Source organism: Artemia sp. Qi Xiang Cuo, chromosome 11 (assembly GCF_049724085.1).
Source record: "Artemia sp. Qi Xiang Cuo chromosome 11, ASM4972408v1, whole genome shotgun sequence".
Taxonomy (NCBI): domain Eukaryota; kingdom Metazoa; phylum Arthropoda; class Branchiopoda; order Anostraca; family Artemiidae; genus Artemia; species Artemia sp. Qi Xiang Cuo.
In genome coordinates, this window is record NC_142804.1 from 61,764,180 (window position 1) to 61,781,036 (window position 16,857).

A 16,857-nucleotide genomic window follows, 5' to 3' on the forward strand; every position below is an offset into this window, starting at 1 on the left:
TGAAAAGGATTGGTACTTCAAGTTGGAAAATAGGTTTAGAAGGGACATTAAGTAAAGAAGTTGCTCTGAAATGCCTTTTGAAAGGTATTTCTTGGTGTTGAGGTATCCAAATAGCTGTAAAGTAAAGTTGTGGGTGAAAAGGATGAATGCTTTAACTTGTAAAATGGGTTTAGGAGGGATATTAAGAAAGGAACTTGCTCTGAAATGCCTTTTGAAAGGCATTTGTTGGTGTTGAGGTATCCGAAAAAGCTGTAAAGTAAAGTTGTGGGTGAAAAGGATGAGTACTTCAAGTTGGAAAATGGGTTTAGAAGGGACATTAAGAAAGGAACTTGCTCTGAAATGCCTTTTGAAAAGTATTTCTTGGTATTGAGGTATCCAAAAAGCTGTAATGTAAAGTTGTGGGTGAAAAGGATGGATGCTTCAAGTTGTAAAATGGGTTTAGAAGGGACATAAAGAAAGAAACTTGCTCTGAAAAGTCTTTTGAAAAGCATTTCTTGGTGTTGAGGTATCCGAAAAAGCTGTTAAGTAAAGTTGTGGGTGAAAAGGAAGGATTCTTCAACTTGTAAAATAGGTTTAGGAGGGACATTAAGAAAGAAACTTGCTCTGAAATGTCTTTCGAAAAGTATATCTTGGTGTTGAGGTATCCAAAAATCTCTAAAGTAAAGTTGTGGGTGAAAAGGATGGGTACTTCAAGTTGTAAAATGGGTTTAGAAGTGACATTAAGAAAGGAACTTGCTCGGACACGCCTTTTGAAAGGTATTTCATGGTGTTGAGGTATCCAAAAAGCTGTAAAGTAAATTTGTGGGTGACAATGATTAATTTTTCAACTTGGAAAATAGATTTAGGAGGGACATTAAGAAAGGAAATTGCTCTGAAATGTCTTTTGAAAGGTATTTCTTGGTGTTGAGGTATCCAAAAAGCTCTAAAGTAAAGTTGGGGGTGAAAAGAATTGAGTAGTTCAAGTTGGAAAATGGGTTTAGAAGGAACATTAAGAAAAGAAGTTGCTCTCAAATGCTTTTTGAAAGGTATTTCTTGGTGTTGAGGTATCCAAAAAGCTGTAAAGTAAAGTTGTGGGTGAAAAGGATGAGTACTTCAACTTGTAAAATGGGTTTAGCAGGGACATTATGAAAACAACTTGTTCTGAAATGTCTTTGAAAAGTATTTCTTGGTATTGAGCGTATTCAAAAGAACCAAAAAGCTGTAATGTAAAGTTGTGGGTGAAAAGGATGGATGCTTCAAGTTGGAAAATGGGTTTAGGAGGGACATTACGTAAAGAACTTGCTCTGAAATGTCTTTTGAAAAGTATTTCTGGGTGTTGAGGTATCCAAAAACTGTAAAGTAAAGTTGTGGGTGAATAGGATTGGAACTTCAAGTTCGAAAATGGGTTTAGAAGGGACATTAAGAAAAGAAGTTGCTCTGAAATGCTTTTTGAAATGTATTTCTTGGTGTTGAGGTATCCAAAAAAATGTAAAGTAAAGGTTGGGATGAAAAGGATGGATGCTTGAATTTGTGATATTATTAGAGAAGTGAAATTTAGAAAGGAACGGGCTCTGAAATACCTTTTGAAAGGTATTTATTGGTGTTGAGATATACGAAGAGATTCTAAAGAAACTTATTGTGCGAAAAGGAATTACATCACAAGTTGGACACTAGGTTAAGAAGGGACATTAAGAAAAGATGTTGCTCTGAAATGCCTTTTGAAAGGTATTTGTTGGTGTTGAGGTATCCAAAAAGCTGTAAAGTTGTGGGTGAAAAGGAAGGATGCTTCAACTTGTAAAATGGGTTTAGAAGGGACATTTAGAAAGAAACTTGCTCTGAAATGCCTTTTGAAAAGTATTGCTTGGTGTTAGTGCATTCAAAAAGCTGTAAAGTAAAGTTGTGTGTAAAAAGGATGGGTACTTCAAATGCTCTTTGAAAAGTATTGCTTGGTGTTGGATCATTCAAAAAGCTGTGAAGTAAAGTTGTGTGTGTAAAGGATGGGTACTTCAATTTGTAAAATGGGTTTAGGATGGACATTATGAAAAGAATTGGTTCTGAAATGCCCTTTGAAAAGTATTGCTTGGTGTTTGAGCATTCAAAAAAGCAGTATAGTAAAGTTGTGGGTGAAAAGGATGACTACTTCAAATGCCCTTTGAAAAGTATTTCTTAGTGTTGGCGCATTAAATAAGCTGTAAAGTAGAGCTGTGGGTGTAAAGGAAGGTTGCTTCAACTTGCAAAATGGGTTTGGGATGGACAATATGAAAATAACTGGTTCTGAAATCCCTTTTGAAAAGTATTTCTTGGTGTTGGAGCATTCAAAAAAGCAGTATAGTAAAGTTTTGGGTGAAAAGGATGGCTACTTCAACTTGTAAAATGGGTTTAGGATGGACATTATGAAAAGAACTGGTTCTGAAATGCCCTTTGAAAAGTATTACTTGGTGTTGGAGCATTCAAAAAGCTGTATAGTAAAGTTGTGGGTGTAAAGGATTGGTACTTCAATTTGTAAAATGTGTTTAGGAAGGACATTAAGAAAAGAACTTGTTCTGAAATGCCCTTTGAAAAGAACATAACCAAAGCAAACCTAAACAATAATAAACTAGCCATTAGAAACCTTAAATAACCTCACATTTGAAATTACTAGGAAACCGGGGGACCTTTGAGGACCGGGGGCTTACTTCGGGGTTGGGGTGGGGTATGAGGGCCCTTTGGGGTTGGGGTAGAGGACCTCACGACACTGTTCACACGGAACTTGTGTATTATAACGACCACAGAGTTTCACCCTCAAATTCTCTTCTAAAACCTTTTCTAAAATCATCTTTTAAAATGTCTCTAACTGTTTCGCCGAAATTATTCTCTAAAATGTCTAAAACGGTTTCGCCCAAATAATCCCTATACGTAATTTTTGTCTGTTCCTTTTGTTTTTGGCATCCCTGCGCTGTCACATTTCAAATTACTAAGAAACCCTTTCGTGAATCAATAACCCTAAACGTAATTTCTGCGTGTTCCTTTTTTTTGGCATCCCTGCGCTGTCACATTTCAAATTACTAAGAAATCATTTCGTTAATCAATAATTCCCCTTAGAAAAAACAAATTAATTCCCCTTTCTTGACAAATCAATCAACCATGACATCATCTGTCAGACATTAAAACTTTCCCGCGTAATTCTCTTCGTCTCTAAGATCAAAACATTCGCTCGGAAACAATTCTCTTGGAAGAACTCCAAAGACATTAATAAACTTCCAAAAACAATTCTCCTTGGAAATACATCAAAGACATTAATAGACTTCGCCTGGAAACAATTTAATTAATGATTGACAGCACCTGTCAGACATTAATAAACTTTGCCCGGAAACAATTTGATTAATGACTGACAGCACAGGTGTTCCAAATTCCCAATCGATTACGCAATCAAGTACTCGGAAAATGTCAGCATTAGACTAAATTGTAGATGGCAGCAGGGGTGAATCGTGGGGTCAATAGGGGTCTTTCTACAGCCAGGTTCAAATCTCTATTGACAATATTTGCACCAAAAAACTAAAACCTGATGCGACAAATATTGACATAATGATCCTTTTGAATAGCCGGGAGTTTATTTTTCTCTTTTCCGGAGCCCAAGGAATTCCAAATCTGGGTTTTTACTAAATTCATTTATTTTATCGAAGTTTATTTGTATTGTTTGATTTTACGTTATTTTGATTTTGAAAAAATTTATAGAAAACACCAATTATTTAACATTTGCGTTTCCTGAACTTCAGCATTTCCATGAGATGGAAAAAAATGATCCGATATACCGATACCGATACACCGAATATCGAAAGTAAAACTATGGATTTATCGATTAATCAAAATATCACCAAACACTACGGTGACACTACTTCCTCAAACAGAATACAACTGAGCTGTATCAGTACTACGAATCAAAATGAAATACACGTATATTTAACAAGTTTTTTGTTTTACTTGTCCGCATTCAGTCACAATATGTACTGTATGGCGTGTTGTAGCAACAATGACTACATTAATAAAAATAATGAATCTAACAATAAATCTCAATGACTGAGAATCTGCCTATGTAATAGGAGAAAAGTAGAATTAATGTTAGAAATACAATAAAGGATAAAAGAATTCAGATAAAGATGAGGAAAGAATTTTGTTTTTCGGAATGGGCATTCCGAAAATCTTAGTTTCGGTCAGTCTCCCCTGTTTTGTCTCACGATCAGTTATCAGTCTGAAACTTACGGGAAAAGTTTTGTGAGGGAGGCAAATCAACTTTTCGTTTCTTATAGCCTAATGTGGATATATCAACGTCTCATGCTTACGGGACATTAACAGGGAAGGCTTGAAATCTTTTGTTTTGTATTTTTTTTGTGTGAGAGCGATTTTTTATGCGACATAAATTGCCAATTGCTAATGGTAAGAAAAAGCTGTCAAATTTAACGAGGAATTGAAATCTTTCACATCGAACTTCAGTAGAGTAGTACATTCCATTTTGCTTGGCTTATGTTCCTTCCTGTGCTATTTGCTTGGCTTACTTTCCTTCCTATGCTATTCCAGGAGTTTATGTTCCCTCCCATACTATTCTCAGGGCTTATATTCCCTCCCATGCTATTCTAAGGGTTTATGTTCCCTCCTATGTTATTTTAAGGGTTTATGTTCACTCCCATGCTATTCTAGGAGCTTAAGTTCCCTCCTATGCTATTATAAGGACTTATGTTCCCTCCCATGCTATTTCTAAGGGTTTATGTTCCCCCCATGCTATTCTAGGAGCTTATGTTCCTTCCTATGCTATTATAAGGGCTTATGTTCCCTCCAATGCTATTATAAGTGTTCATGTTCCCTCCCATGCTATTGTGCGGGCTTATGTTCCTTCTCACTCTGTTCCAGGGGCTTATATTCTCTCCAGTTTCATTTTGAGAGTTAATGTTATCTCCCAAATTATTCTAAGGGTGTTTGTTCCCTTTCATGTAATTCTAATGGTCTAGTCCCTTTTCCATTCTATTCCAAGTTCCTTCCAGTTTTACTTTAAGGACACTCTGAGAGTGATTAGACACGTTATGAAACTACGTGCTATTTGCTTATGCCCCGTTGGCACCTTTCCAAACAAAGTGATAAAAAAAAGAAAAAAAAACACATTATGAAACTATATTCTATTTGCTTATGTCCTGTTGGTACCTTTCCAAGCGAGCGGGGATTCCCCACCTGTTCCTAAACATTGCAAAAAAAGATAGCAGTATGAACGGGGATTCCCCACACAAGTGTGTTCCAACTCTAAGTTTTTCAACCAGAGTGTTTTTCGAGCCAACATCCATTTTTTAGGGGGCCAATCAGAGAGTCGCTTAAATATGATTTTACCTTTGCATAACAATTCGTCCTTGAGATCTTGTATAAAATGTTAATAACATACGATTTAATTTTCATTATGATTTGATATATTCTAGATAATACATTGAATATTATTAACTTTGAAACAATGAATCCGTCAATTGTCAATGTGAGTACAGCTTACTGAATTTTTTAATTTATTTCCAGATAAAAATCGTTTTACCAGTAAATTCAAATTTCAGGGGGACTTAGCCCCCTCCCCTCCAAGAATACAAACCATACAATAGTATGAGTATACACGCTAGAAAACGCAAAGTAAGCTTTTTTTCCATTATGTAAATAAAATCCCTCCTCCCCCGTCCTTTGTTTACGATTGTAATTGTTTTGAAATAATTATCTCGTTCAAAATGTCTCTTTTCACAATTGTTCTTTTTTTTTCCCGATCTAAATAGAACCAGATGTGTTATAAGAAAACGGTTAGTTTTGGAAAAACGGATTTGGGACACTCGTGTTATCACCGAGATTAGTAACACATGTCTTTGTCTGTTTCAAGACATGTTGAAAATATAGATTAAAGTTGTTATTAAAATCGTTAATTAAAAGAATAGTGCTGGAGATTCCAATTATTTAACATACGATTTGTGAATTGTTTTTTTTTTCGCAAATATGGATTCTTTGAATTCATTGACTTATTCATATTCCTTAATTTAAGAGTAAAGAACTGCTTATTGTCACCTTGGCTGATATCCCTGCTATTCGACGTGGCTTAAAATCACGCTTGGACCCATTAGAGTCGGAGAGGATTGTTGTGTTAAGAACCCCGGCAATTCAAGAAGAAAAGAAGACCAACAGTGTATCTATCGAGATGAAGCGAGTCATAACTTTTACCGAAAATATTAATCAAGATGTTATTTTCGTCAAGGAAGTGAAATATATTAACCTAACATGAGGATAATTTTTGAAACATATATTTAATATTAAAATTCAATAGTATATCGAATCTGCATTTTTTATGTTTGTTCGACTTGATAGGAATTCTGAAACCCGATGGTCGTTGAAATTTTATGATGACTAAAGATTTTTGTTTTTCTTCTAAAAGGCTTAATATTCTCAAGGTTTTAGCTTTTGACAGATAACATTAAACCTAAGAAAATTTATGTATTTGAAATCAGCACATAAAGCCAATCATTTTCATGTATCTATAATTATTAAAATTCTGTTTTTAGAGTTATGGTTACTTTCGGGACTAGTTACACCGTACTTTCACTTTGTTTCCCATAAACTGTTTAAAATTATGGTTTTTTTTTGTTATAGTTGTTTTAGTTTTTGTTTGTTTGTTCGACTTGATAGGAATTCTGAAACCGGATGCTCGTTGAAATTTCTTGATGACTAAAGATTTTTGTTTTTCTTCTAAAAGGCTTAATATTCTCAAGGTTTTATATTTTTAATTTAATTGTGATGAAAAGTCAAAGTCTAACATCAAGAACAAGGTATTTCGGAGGGGGTAGCTCACTTCATATACGGGATAATTTGCATTCGTCTTAGTTTTTAAGGATGCTCATTATTTCTGGTTGAAAATGCTTATTTTTAAATTAAATTGGGATGAAAAGTCAAAGTCTAACATAAAGAACAAGGTATTTTGAAGGGGGTAGCTCAATTCATGTAAGGGATAATTTGCATTGGTCTTAGTTTTTAGGAAGGCTCCTTATTTCTCGTTCAAAATGCTTATTTTTAAATTTAATTGTGATGAAAAGTCAAAGTCTAACATAAAGAACAAGGTATTTTGGAAGGGGGTAGCTCACTTCATATACGGGATAATTTCCATTCGTCTTGGTTTTTAACGATGCTCCTTATTTCTAGTTGAAAATGCTTATTTTTTTATTTAATTGGGATGAAAAGTCAAAGTCTAACATGAAGAACAAGGTATTTCGGAGGGGGTAGCTAACTTAATATACTGGGTAATTTCCATTCGTCTTAGTTTTTAAAGATGCTCCATATTTCTATTTTAAAATGATTATTTTTAATTTAATTGGGATAAAAAGTCAACGTCTAACATAAAGAACAAGGTATTTCGGAGGGGGTAGCTCACTTCATATACGGGATAATTTCCATTCGTCTTAGTTTTTAACGATGCTCCTTATTTCTGGTTGAAAATGCTTATTTTTTGATTTGATTGGGATAAAAAGTCTAACATAAAGAACAAGGTATTTCGGAGGGGGCAGCTCACTTCACATATGGGATAATTTCCATTCAACTTAGTTTTTAACGATGCTCCATATTTCTAGTTGAAAATGCTTATTTTTTAATTTAATTGGGATGAAAAGTCAAAGTCTAACATAAAGAATAAGGTATTTCGGAGGGGGTAGCTAACGTCATATACGGGATAATTTCCATTCGTCTTAGTTTTTAACGATGCTCCATATTTCTAGTTGAAAATGCTTATTTTTAATTTGATTGGGATGAAAGTCAAAGTCTAATATAAAGAACAAGGTATTTAAAGATTCAGATTTGAACCAGAGAAATGTATTTTCTATAATTTCCTTACAAAAAAAAACTAGATTTTACGGCCAAAAACCCTTATTACTTCAGATTTTATAGAAATAGTTTTATTTTTCGATCAGAAAATAGACTAAAGTTTCAGATTTGAACCAGAGAATTGTATTTTCCATAATTTTCTTGTATTTTCCATAATTTTCTTACAAAAAACGAGTTTACGGCCAAAAACCCTTGTTAGCTCAGATTTTATAGAAATAGTTTTATTTTTCGATCCGAAAATAGACTTAAGTTTCAGATTTGAACCAGAGAATTGTATTTTTCCATAATTTTCTTACAAAAACTAGATTTTACGGCCAAAAACCCTTATTAGCTCAGATTTTATAGAAATAGTTTTATTTATCGATCTGAAAATAGACTAAAGTTTCAGATTTGAACCAGAAAATTGTATTTTCCATAATTTTCTAACAAGAAACTAGAGTTTACGGCCAAAAACCCTTATTAGCTCAGATTTTATAGAAATGGTTTTATTTTTCGATCTGAAAATAGACTAAAGTTTCAGATTTGAATCAGAGAATTGTATTTTCCATAATTTTCTTACATATTTGGAAATCCTTAACGATAACAAACATTTTTTCGACCAGATGGGTTTTTGAAAGCACATTCAGCATGGCGTGCGCTACTTTTTTTTTTTTTTTTTTGGGGCAATTGGCATTTTTGTCTGATAACAGGTACCATTCATCGCGATCATAGCTCTAAAAAAAAGGAGGGATGGGAGCGGGGTGTCTTAGAGTACTTGATTCAAACTTTTACCTTGAGCATCGATGTTGTTAGCAGAATTTCAAAAGATTGTTTATGAGTACTGGCATATCTGATGAAATAATTTAGGTTGTATGATAAATTTAATTTATTTTTTAATGCAGTAGTTTTTTAGTAAGGACACTCGACATCCTAAGTGTTTGATTCAAATTTTTACCTTGAGAATCGGTGTTGTTAGAAGAATTTCAAAAGGATCGTTTATGAGTGCTGGCGTATCTGATGAAATAATTTATACATTTGCCGATGCTTTGACTGAGAGTATCACGGTAATATCACTGAGTCAATTTGAAACCTATTGGGAAATCACACCCGACGGCAGTGTTCTACTAGACCTAGCACCATGAACACAAACCAAATAATCAACGTTTTTAGTATGAACCCATACATGTCCCTGTAAAGCTCCTATTGCATACCTTCGGCCTTGATTGAAAAAAATTCCAAGTGTTAACAATACCTTAATCATTGTTAATAGCTGTCCATCGACTTTGAAGACGGGCCAATGGCTATGCATCTTTCAAACAGCGAAGAATATTGAATTTTTGTTCCTCTTGGTCTAACGTATAAATGCTACGCGCCATAACTTAGCAACTTTATTGAAAACAGTGGGAAAACTATTATTGAAAATCAACCAAGAGTAAATGATTTAACGACTAAGACAATTGGCTATCATGTTCTACTCTTTTTGATGTTTAGATGCCGTTGCTATACCTAGAAACAGTTTCTTGGCATCGACGTTGACTTACCTCGATTGAACGACTTTTTTGTGGAAAATATACTTACAAGGTTATTAAATATTGATTTTAGTTCCCTAGGAATAAAATGTTCTAAAAATGTATGTGAAATTGTTTATTAATAAATGAAAAAATTTATATACATGATAAAACGACTTTTCCACTCTTTAGATTTCATCTTCTACTAGGTATAGATATTTGTCGACAACAGCTAGTGCATGTAGATAATCTGAATTCAGAGTGTACTGATCCTGATGTACTGCAATGTCAGGGTCACATTTTCTACAGTAGAGTGTAACTTCAATCTTGTCATATCTCTTTGTACAGTTAATGGTACTATTCTTATTTATTTTATAGAATTCACATGTTTCAATTTGCTTATTTTAAGTAATGTCAAAAACAGTGTCCTCAAGTGTCGAGTCACATTCCGTCACAGCCAAAAAAAAATCAGTGGGCATATAATCATAACACCCATTGTCTTCACAACGATGACGTAGAAACCATATTCTTTTGTTTTTCCAACAGTTGAATCGCTGACCCGGCTCCTCCTCCCAGAACAATCTAAAACCACGACGATACCAATCTCGTATCAATTAACAGAAATCACGGTTAAGATTCTTTCCAATCACATCGGGATATATATTTTCCCATTGATTGGATTTATCATAGTGACAATTGAAGCATATGCATCCTCTAGGATGATAGTCATCCACCTCTTCCAGACATGAACTACAATGTTTAATTTTTATAGCATATCCTTTGTAAAATGTGCTTGGGCTGTGAAATCTACACTCTTCATCATGCTCATTAATTATTGTGTAATCCTCAACTGGTGACCACCTGACTAGTCTGTACATACATAGCGGACATGTAGAGAACATTTCTTTAATGTGTTGACACTATTACTACCATAATGAAACTAAGCTAGCAACAACAAAAAGTTGTCTGGGATAGAGAGAGAGAGAGAGAGTAAATCATCCTTGAACAACATCTTTCTCATGAGAAAAAGTCCTAAATTTCTAAACTAATGTTTAAAAGCATATCCACAATATCATTTTGCCGTGTCGTGATCAATATATCAATAAATTGTGTAAATGCATTTGGACCACGATGTAGAAGCTTCATAGAAAAGTCTAATGATGAGAATCAGTTTTCATTATATTGACAAGCATTCCCTGAGAAAATATCTTTCTTTGAATAGACAGCTCTAGAAAATCGTCATCTAGAATCAAACGTTTTTCCATGAGCACTAGATTCCTCATGATTCGCTCTTTTTCAAATTTAAATTATTATCTTGTACCGTTTCATGTACCGCCTACTGGTCGTGGCTTTATATAACTTACTACTGATGTGTCGACCAAATTTTCACTCTTAGGCTAATAATTGAGGAGTGCCTGAGTTTTCAAACACCTTTGGTCCTCAGTTTTATAGATTATGAGCAAGCGTTCGATTCTGTTGATAGAAGAGCTTTAGTAATGATTGTATCCATACAAATACATTAAAGTGATTAGTGCTTTGTACGAGAATAACACTGCTGCGGTTAAGGTAGGAAATGAGGTTAGCAGCTGGTTTTGTATCAAATCAGGAATTAAGCAGGGTTGTGTTCTATCCCCATTAAGGATTATTTTGAAGGACTTTGTCTTAAGGAGCACAGGAAAGGCAATGGGAGACCATGGAATCGAATGGGGAGGAAAAAGTCTCCTGAACTTAGATTATTCTGATGATTTAATCATCCTAGATGAAAGTGTGAGCAAAATGAATGAAGTTTTTGAGGTTTTGCGAGTTCAGGCTGCTAGAATATGTTTGAAAATTTATGTTAAGAACATTAAGTCACTAAAGCTAGGAACAAGGATGAAAAGGTGTCGTTGGGTAATGAAAAGATTGATCAGGTAGACAGCTTCACTTAACATGGTAGTATTATTAGTATTAGAAAAGATGTTAAAATTAGAATAGCCAAGGCTCAGGGTGTTTTGTCACAGTTAAAAAAAGTTTGGAAGAATAGGAAGAAAAGTCTGCAATCCAAGATTAGAATATTAGAAGCTACAGTGATGACAGTGGTTAAATATGGCTCTGAAGCATGGGCGCTCCGAAAAGCAGAAGAAGATTTGCTAGATGTTTTCCAGAGAAACTGTTTAAGGATTGTTCTGGGTACCCGGCTGACTGACTGTATTTCAAACAATAGGCTATACAAAAATATGGTTCGATCCCGCCCTCTAGGGCTATATTGAATAGATAGCTGAGAGGGCTCGGGTGCATAGTGCAGGTGAAGGATGACAGATTTCCGAGCATTGTTCTTCTTGGGTAATCGTTCAGGGCTAAACAGAAAGAAAGTTGTCTTCGTCTGGGGTGGTAGGACGTCATAAAGAAAGATTTAAATGAAATTGGAACTTCTTGGGAGGTTGTAAAGACGGACGCTTTGAATAGATTGGGATGTAGGAGGAGCGTACGTAGCTGTGTTGGCCTCAGGTGGCTTGTGCTGCAGTGAGTCGTTAGTAGCAGTAGTTAGGAATAAACATAGCGTTTGATCTCAAGCATTACATTCTCACCAGTCACCATACAGTTGGTGAAAAAGGCAACCGTAACGTACAAATATTAAAATAATGACAAAATTTTGTTCTTTCTTCGTATCAACTTTTAAACCTTTACTGTACTGGGCCTTTATTAAACCTCATTTAGAGTGTGCTAACCAGGTAGGCCCTTTCAGTCTGACTCAGCGACAAGTAAGCCTAATTGGAAAGATTCAGAAACGTGCTCTTGTTATTATTTCTCGCGGCCCGGATCTTCTCCATTTTGAGTTACTAATTAAATTTGGTTTAGTTTTGATGGAGCAAGAAGACTGATGTTCAGTACGGCTTTTGGGAAAAATGGCTTAAATAACCAACATCCATCGTATATATTTCCATCGTATTTTACACATAAATGACCACCCAGGGTTGCCGCGATGACAATTCCGATGCTGTCTGAAACCAACGCCAAATATATGCAGCATTAAAGAACGTTTGTCTTGAGTTCCCTGCCTGAGTAAAATGTTACCCTTAAATAAACTCTGCATTTTCTTTTTCTAATTTAAACCTACATGTTATGCTGGCTGCTGATATGCCTTTATGAAGAAAACCTTAATATGGCAACAGATATAAAAATGGTTTCAAACCGGTTGTTGTCACAAACTGTACCTAAAAACCGATCAGGCTAACTGAAAAAGAATATCTAAAGAAGCCAAATTATGATAGCACCCCCCTTCATTTTTGAGCACTTTATAATCCACCCATTTTACTCTCGATACACAATATTCCCTTACGACCAACACTTGAAAATCATTCAAGTGAATTTGGGGGACTTGCCCACTGGCAAGACAAATCTCCCGGTCGTAGGCTTAGTCTCAGCAGCTCGCTGATTGGAGGACTAGTTGCCCTCCAATCACTTTCGACTATTAAAAAGGGCATTAGCCCTTTCTATTTTCAATCGGATAAGCCCTTTTCGAAGTTCCTAAGACAATTCCTTCGATACGAAGTTGCTGCAGCCTATTTTCTAAAATCTGTTATGTTCTTCCCACATAAAATTTACCACAAGAGCATGGAATTTTGTATACTCCCTTTTGCAAATTTCTCGGTACCTTGTCTTTCCCTTTATTTAACAAAAAGCTTATAGTTTGTCCCGATTTAAATGCTGTATTTATATCATGTTTTTTTAATTCTCTTCTTAATTTTTGTGACAAAATTGGGATAAAAGGCAAAGTTATGTAATTTGTTTCTTGATTTGACCCATATTCTTCTAATATTTCTGGTTCCATCAACTTTTTTTTCCTTTTTTCAATAATTTTCAATTATTCCTTTTAAACTTGGATTTCAAGGGTAATTTTAGAGAGGAAAAAATTGAAGAACATTCATGATTTTATTATTAACAACTGACCCGTTCAGAGAAAAATTTGACTAATTCGATTAATAAAAAAGAGGAGAACATTTTAAAAGGAGACAAGTTAATAGTTCTGATTTTGATGGATCAAAATTTTAGAGGATCAAAATTTTAGATCAAAATTTAAAATTTTGATGGATCAAAATTTTATTTCGATTAATATTATTCGTAAAATGTTATTTAGAAAATAACTTTACATGAAATTTTAGAGCCTAAAATCCTTCAAAAATGGGCTCAGATTTAAACGAAATTACACCATTACAATTACCATGGTCAAAAAACAAATTCAGGTAAATTACAGTCCCCACGCCCTTGAACAACAAGAAAGTCTCTTCTAGGTGGGTGGCACTGAGCGACATCTTTTTTTCTTCGTGGAACATTTCCTGAAACATCATGCAGAACTGTTTAAGGGTTCATTTAAAAGCTAATTTTTATGGATATATTCTCATTAAAATTCGATTTGATAGTGCCACCCCAAAGTGAAATATGTCACCCCAAAAATAGTACTTAGAGCACTTTTCTTAAAGTGGAAAGGCTAGAAGAAATAAAACTGGTACTGTCATCATCACGGTTAAAAGAAGCACGTCTGACACTAACAGTACATACTCCCTCTTCTAACCTCCTTGTTATTTTTCATAAATTATCTGCCATGGGACATTATCTGCCCCATGTCTAATCGGGAGGAAGTAGATTTATTTTTAATACCACGAGGGGGCAACTTTGAGGTAGAGGTAGCATGGCAGAATAGGTAGACTAGAGGAATGCAATCAAAGAGAATTTTACAGCTTTAAAAAAAGGTATGTTTGAAATCTATGTGGGGGGAGGGAGAATGCAAGGATATGCCATAGGCACCCCTTCCCCACTATTGACGCCACTGGAACTAGCAGGCAACTGCAACATCGGATAGAGCAGTATAAAGGCTAAAATGAAAGCTAATGATTATTTGTAAATACCAACAAAATACCAATTTATATGTCTCAATGTTTCAATTTGTAAGAAAACAAAATAACAATTTATAAGGCTGTCAATTGTTTTTTACTGGCCATTAAATCAAGAAAAATTAATATACAATTTTAATTGTCTAAAGAAATCAAGGAAAGTTCTAGCAATTCAGAGTTCTACAAACAGGAAAATATCAAGAGCTGGTTTATTTGCAACCAAAATATGTTGCAGAAACTGCTTTGCAGCAAATTATATTGTTTGAAGTTTCAACTTCGCTCTTCATCAGACCAACTTTGCTTTTAAAAACTAATTTTTTCCTATAATCATTCTCCAACAACATTCTCTGTAAGTTTTTTTTTAGCTAAAAATTCAGCTATTTTTGGCGGTTATGGATGCTTTTAATAGAACCAAAAAATTTTAAACCAAAATAAACAATACAGCATGGCTTTATGCACGACAGTCGGCCATTCAAAATAAAAAAAAAATGTTTTTAATGTAGCTACATCATACATTTCTATCCGTCAAGATATATTGATAGATAAGGTCTGACAAACCTCTTTATTTCTTTTTTTCTCTTGAGGTGTTGCCTTAACTTTCTATGCAACTTTTTGATTTAAAAATACATCTGACTATATTATCTTATGCGAGTGCGATAAGAAAGAGCTTCGTGGCGGAATCTGATGAGATATTTATCTTTTATTGCTTATATTCATAGCTGTATAATTTTGAATAAACGAATATATCAAACTTGTTTATTCCATCTACTTTCCATACCAAAAAACCATATACTTCTATTTTATATAGCCAATAATAGCACATTGTATCAAGTTTCTGTCCTTAAGCTGTTGTAGAATGCAAGGGACAGGGATCCTTGGTCAATCCTTCGATAGGATTGCCCCATCATTGTCATTCATTATATGCCAGAAACCTATAAGTAAAAATTTGAAATGAAATTCATTACCTCAATTGTAATCCTTTTACAGCGACTAGGATGCCTTGACAAAGCCATGAGAGCATCACTATGATTTCGGTGGATTACAAATTCAACATTGTTTTGAATCTTATGGCTGTAGATGAATGCTTCATACCAACTTTTACAGGTCTGACTGGCGGCTTCTACATCTCTGAAGTTTAAGTATCCGTATATTATGCATATAACCTGAAATGGTGTATATTAAACCACAAGATTGACATGCAATATGTGATTTACTATTTCTTATTGAAATAATGTTGATGACAAGCCCTATACCTCATTCAGCACTGAGGAAGGTAAATGGGCTATGTCTCCCGTCACTCTTAGTTGACTTATTTGAAAACGTGATTTAAACGTATTCTTCTTTATTATTATTTGAAAAAAGGTGGTTTCAAATATAAGTAAGGAGCATTATTAAAACTTAAAACTAATTGAAATTAATCCTTATATGAGGGGAGCTGCCCTCTTCACAACCCCTTATGTGTTAAGCTGAAGTTTAATTTTTTTTTTGTCCCTCATAAAGCTTTGATTCCAATTAAACTACCCTTGTGTGTTTCAGAACTCGTTCTTAAGGAATTGGGACACAAAAGTCAAACTTTAGCGTAAAGAGCGATAAATTGAAAAGGAGACAGTCCCTCTCACATATGCAATAATTTCTGGTTGTTTTATGTTTTGACGGTGCTCATTACTAATTTGAAAAAAATTGGTTTTTCTCATTGTCGTTCCGTTTATTTTAATAAGAAATGTTTGTATGTTGATCACTTTTAAATCCTTTCGGAAATCTCTCCCCCCCACCCTTCTGTGGAAAATTTGGCCAAGAAAATACCCTTCCCCCAAGTAGAAAGTATTGTAAACCGTTAGACGAGTCATATTTTAGTTTGTATTCTTTATGCCAATAAATATAATCAATAAAGGACTCGGCCTTGCCTCGGCCTTGCCACCTTCTGAAGAGATCTTGCGGCCAAGTTTGGGACCACAAGACCACTATTTAGAACACCGGGGCAAAAACACATTACAACAACTGCTAATAGCCGATTCATCTAACAACGTTTTGATGGGTATATTAAACTTAATAAATTCTTCATGTTCGGAATCAGCATAAAAACCAATTCTTTTGAAGTATCAATTGTTATCAAAAGTCCTTTGTTTAGAGTTTTGGTTACTATTGGGTCGATTCGTTCTTTAACAATAAACAGTTTCTAAGAATTTTTTGATATACAATATTTAGCAATAATTCAACAAGCAGTGTTATAACTTTCAGAACACTCATTTTCATTTTAGTATCCCTCTTTTCATTAATGAGCTATATATCATTTATAGGCTATGTTATTCATTTATTAATGTTTTCTCTTATGCCCTTCATATGGAAAAAGACGGTCCAAGAAACTTGGAGGAGGGCTCATTTGACTGAATAAAAAGTTTTAAATCGGTATTGCATATACTGATATAAATGAATAAATTGTTCTTAAAACAAGTAAAATTTCAATTGAATATTTATGTCTTTACTGAAATTGCGATTTACTGAAAATAACATATATTATTAACATTTTTTTTATATTTATAAAATTGAAAAATGAAAAAAATGGTTAAATAAAATATTGAATTGCTGAGGTTTCCAGAACATAATAGCATTAAATAGTAAATATTCAGTTTATTTTCACTAGCTTCTTCCAGTCAATTTGATTA

General features: G+C 34.2%; 1 protein-coding gene across 1 annotated transcript in view; it reads right to left on the minus strand.

Annotated features, from left to right (window-relative positions):
* Positions 1-16,211, minus strand: part of LOC148947211 (uncharacterized) — a 321,142-nt gene extending 304,931 nt beyond the window's left edge. The window contains exons 1-2 of the mRNA XM_089096536.1: positions 16,113-16,211; positions 15,160-15,357 (exon numbers count right to left, since the gene is read on the minus strand). Of these exons, the coding sequence (XP_088952662.1) occupies positions 15,160-15,357; positions 16,113-16,211 (297 nt within the window). The remainder of the gene's footprint in view (positions 1-15,159; positions 15,358-16,112) is intronic.
* Between the last annotated feature and the right edge of the window lie 646 nt (positions 16,212-16,857).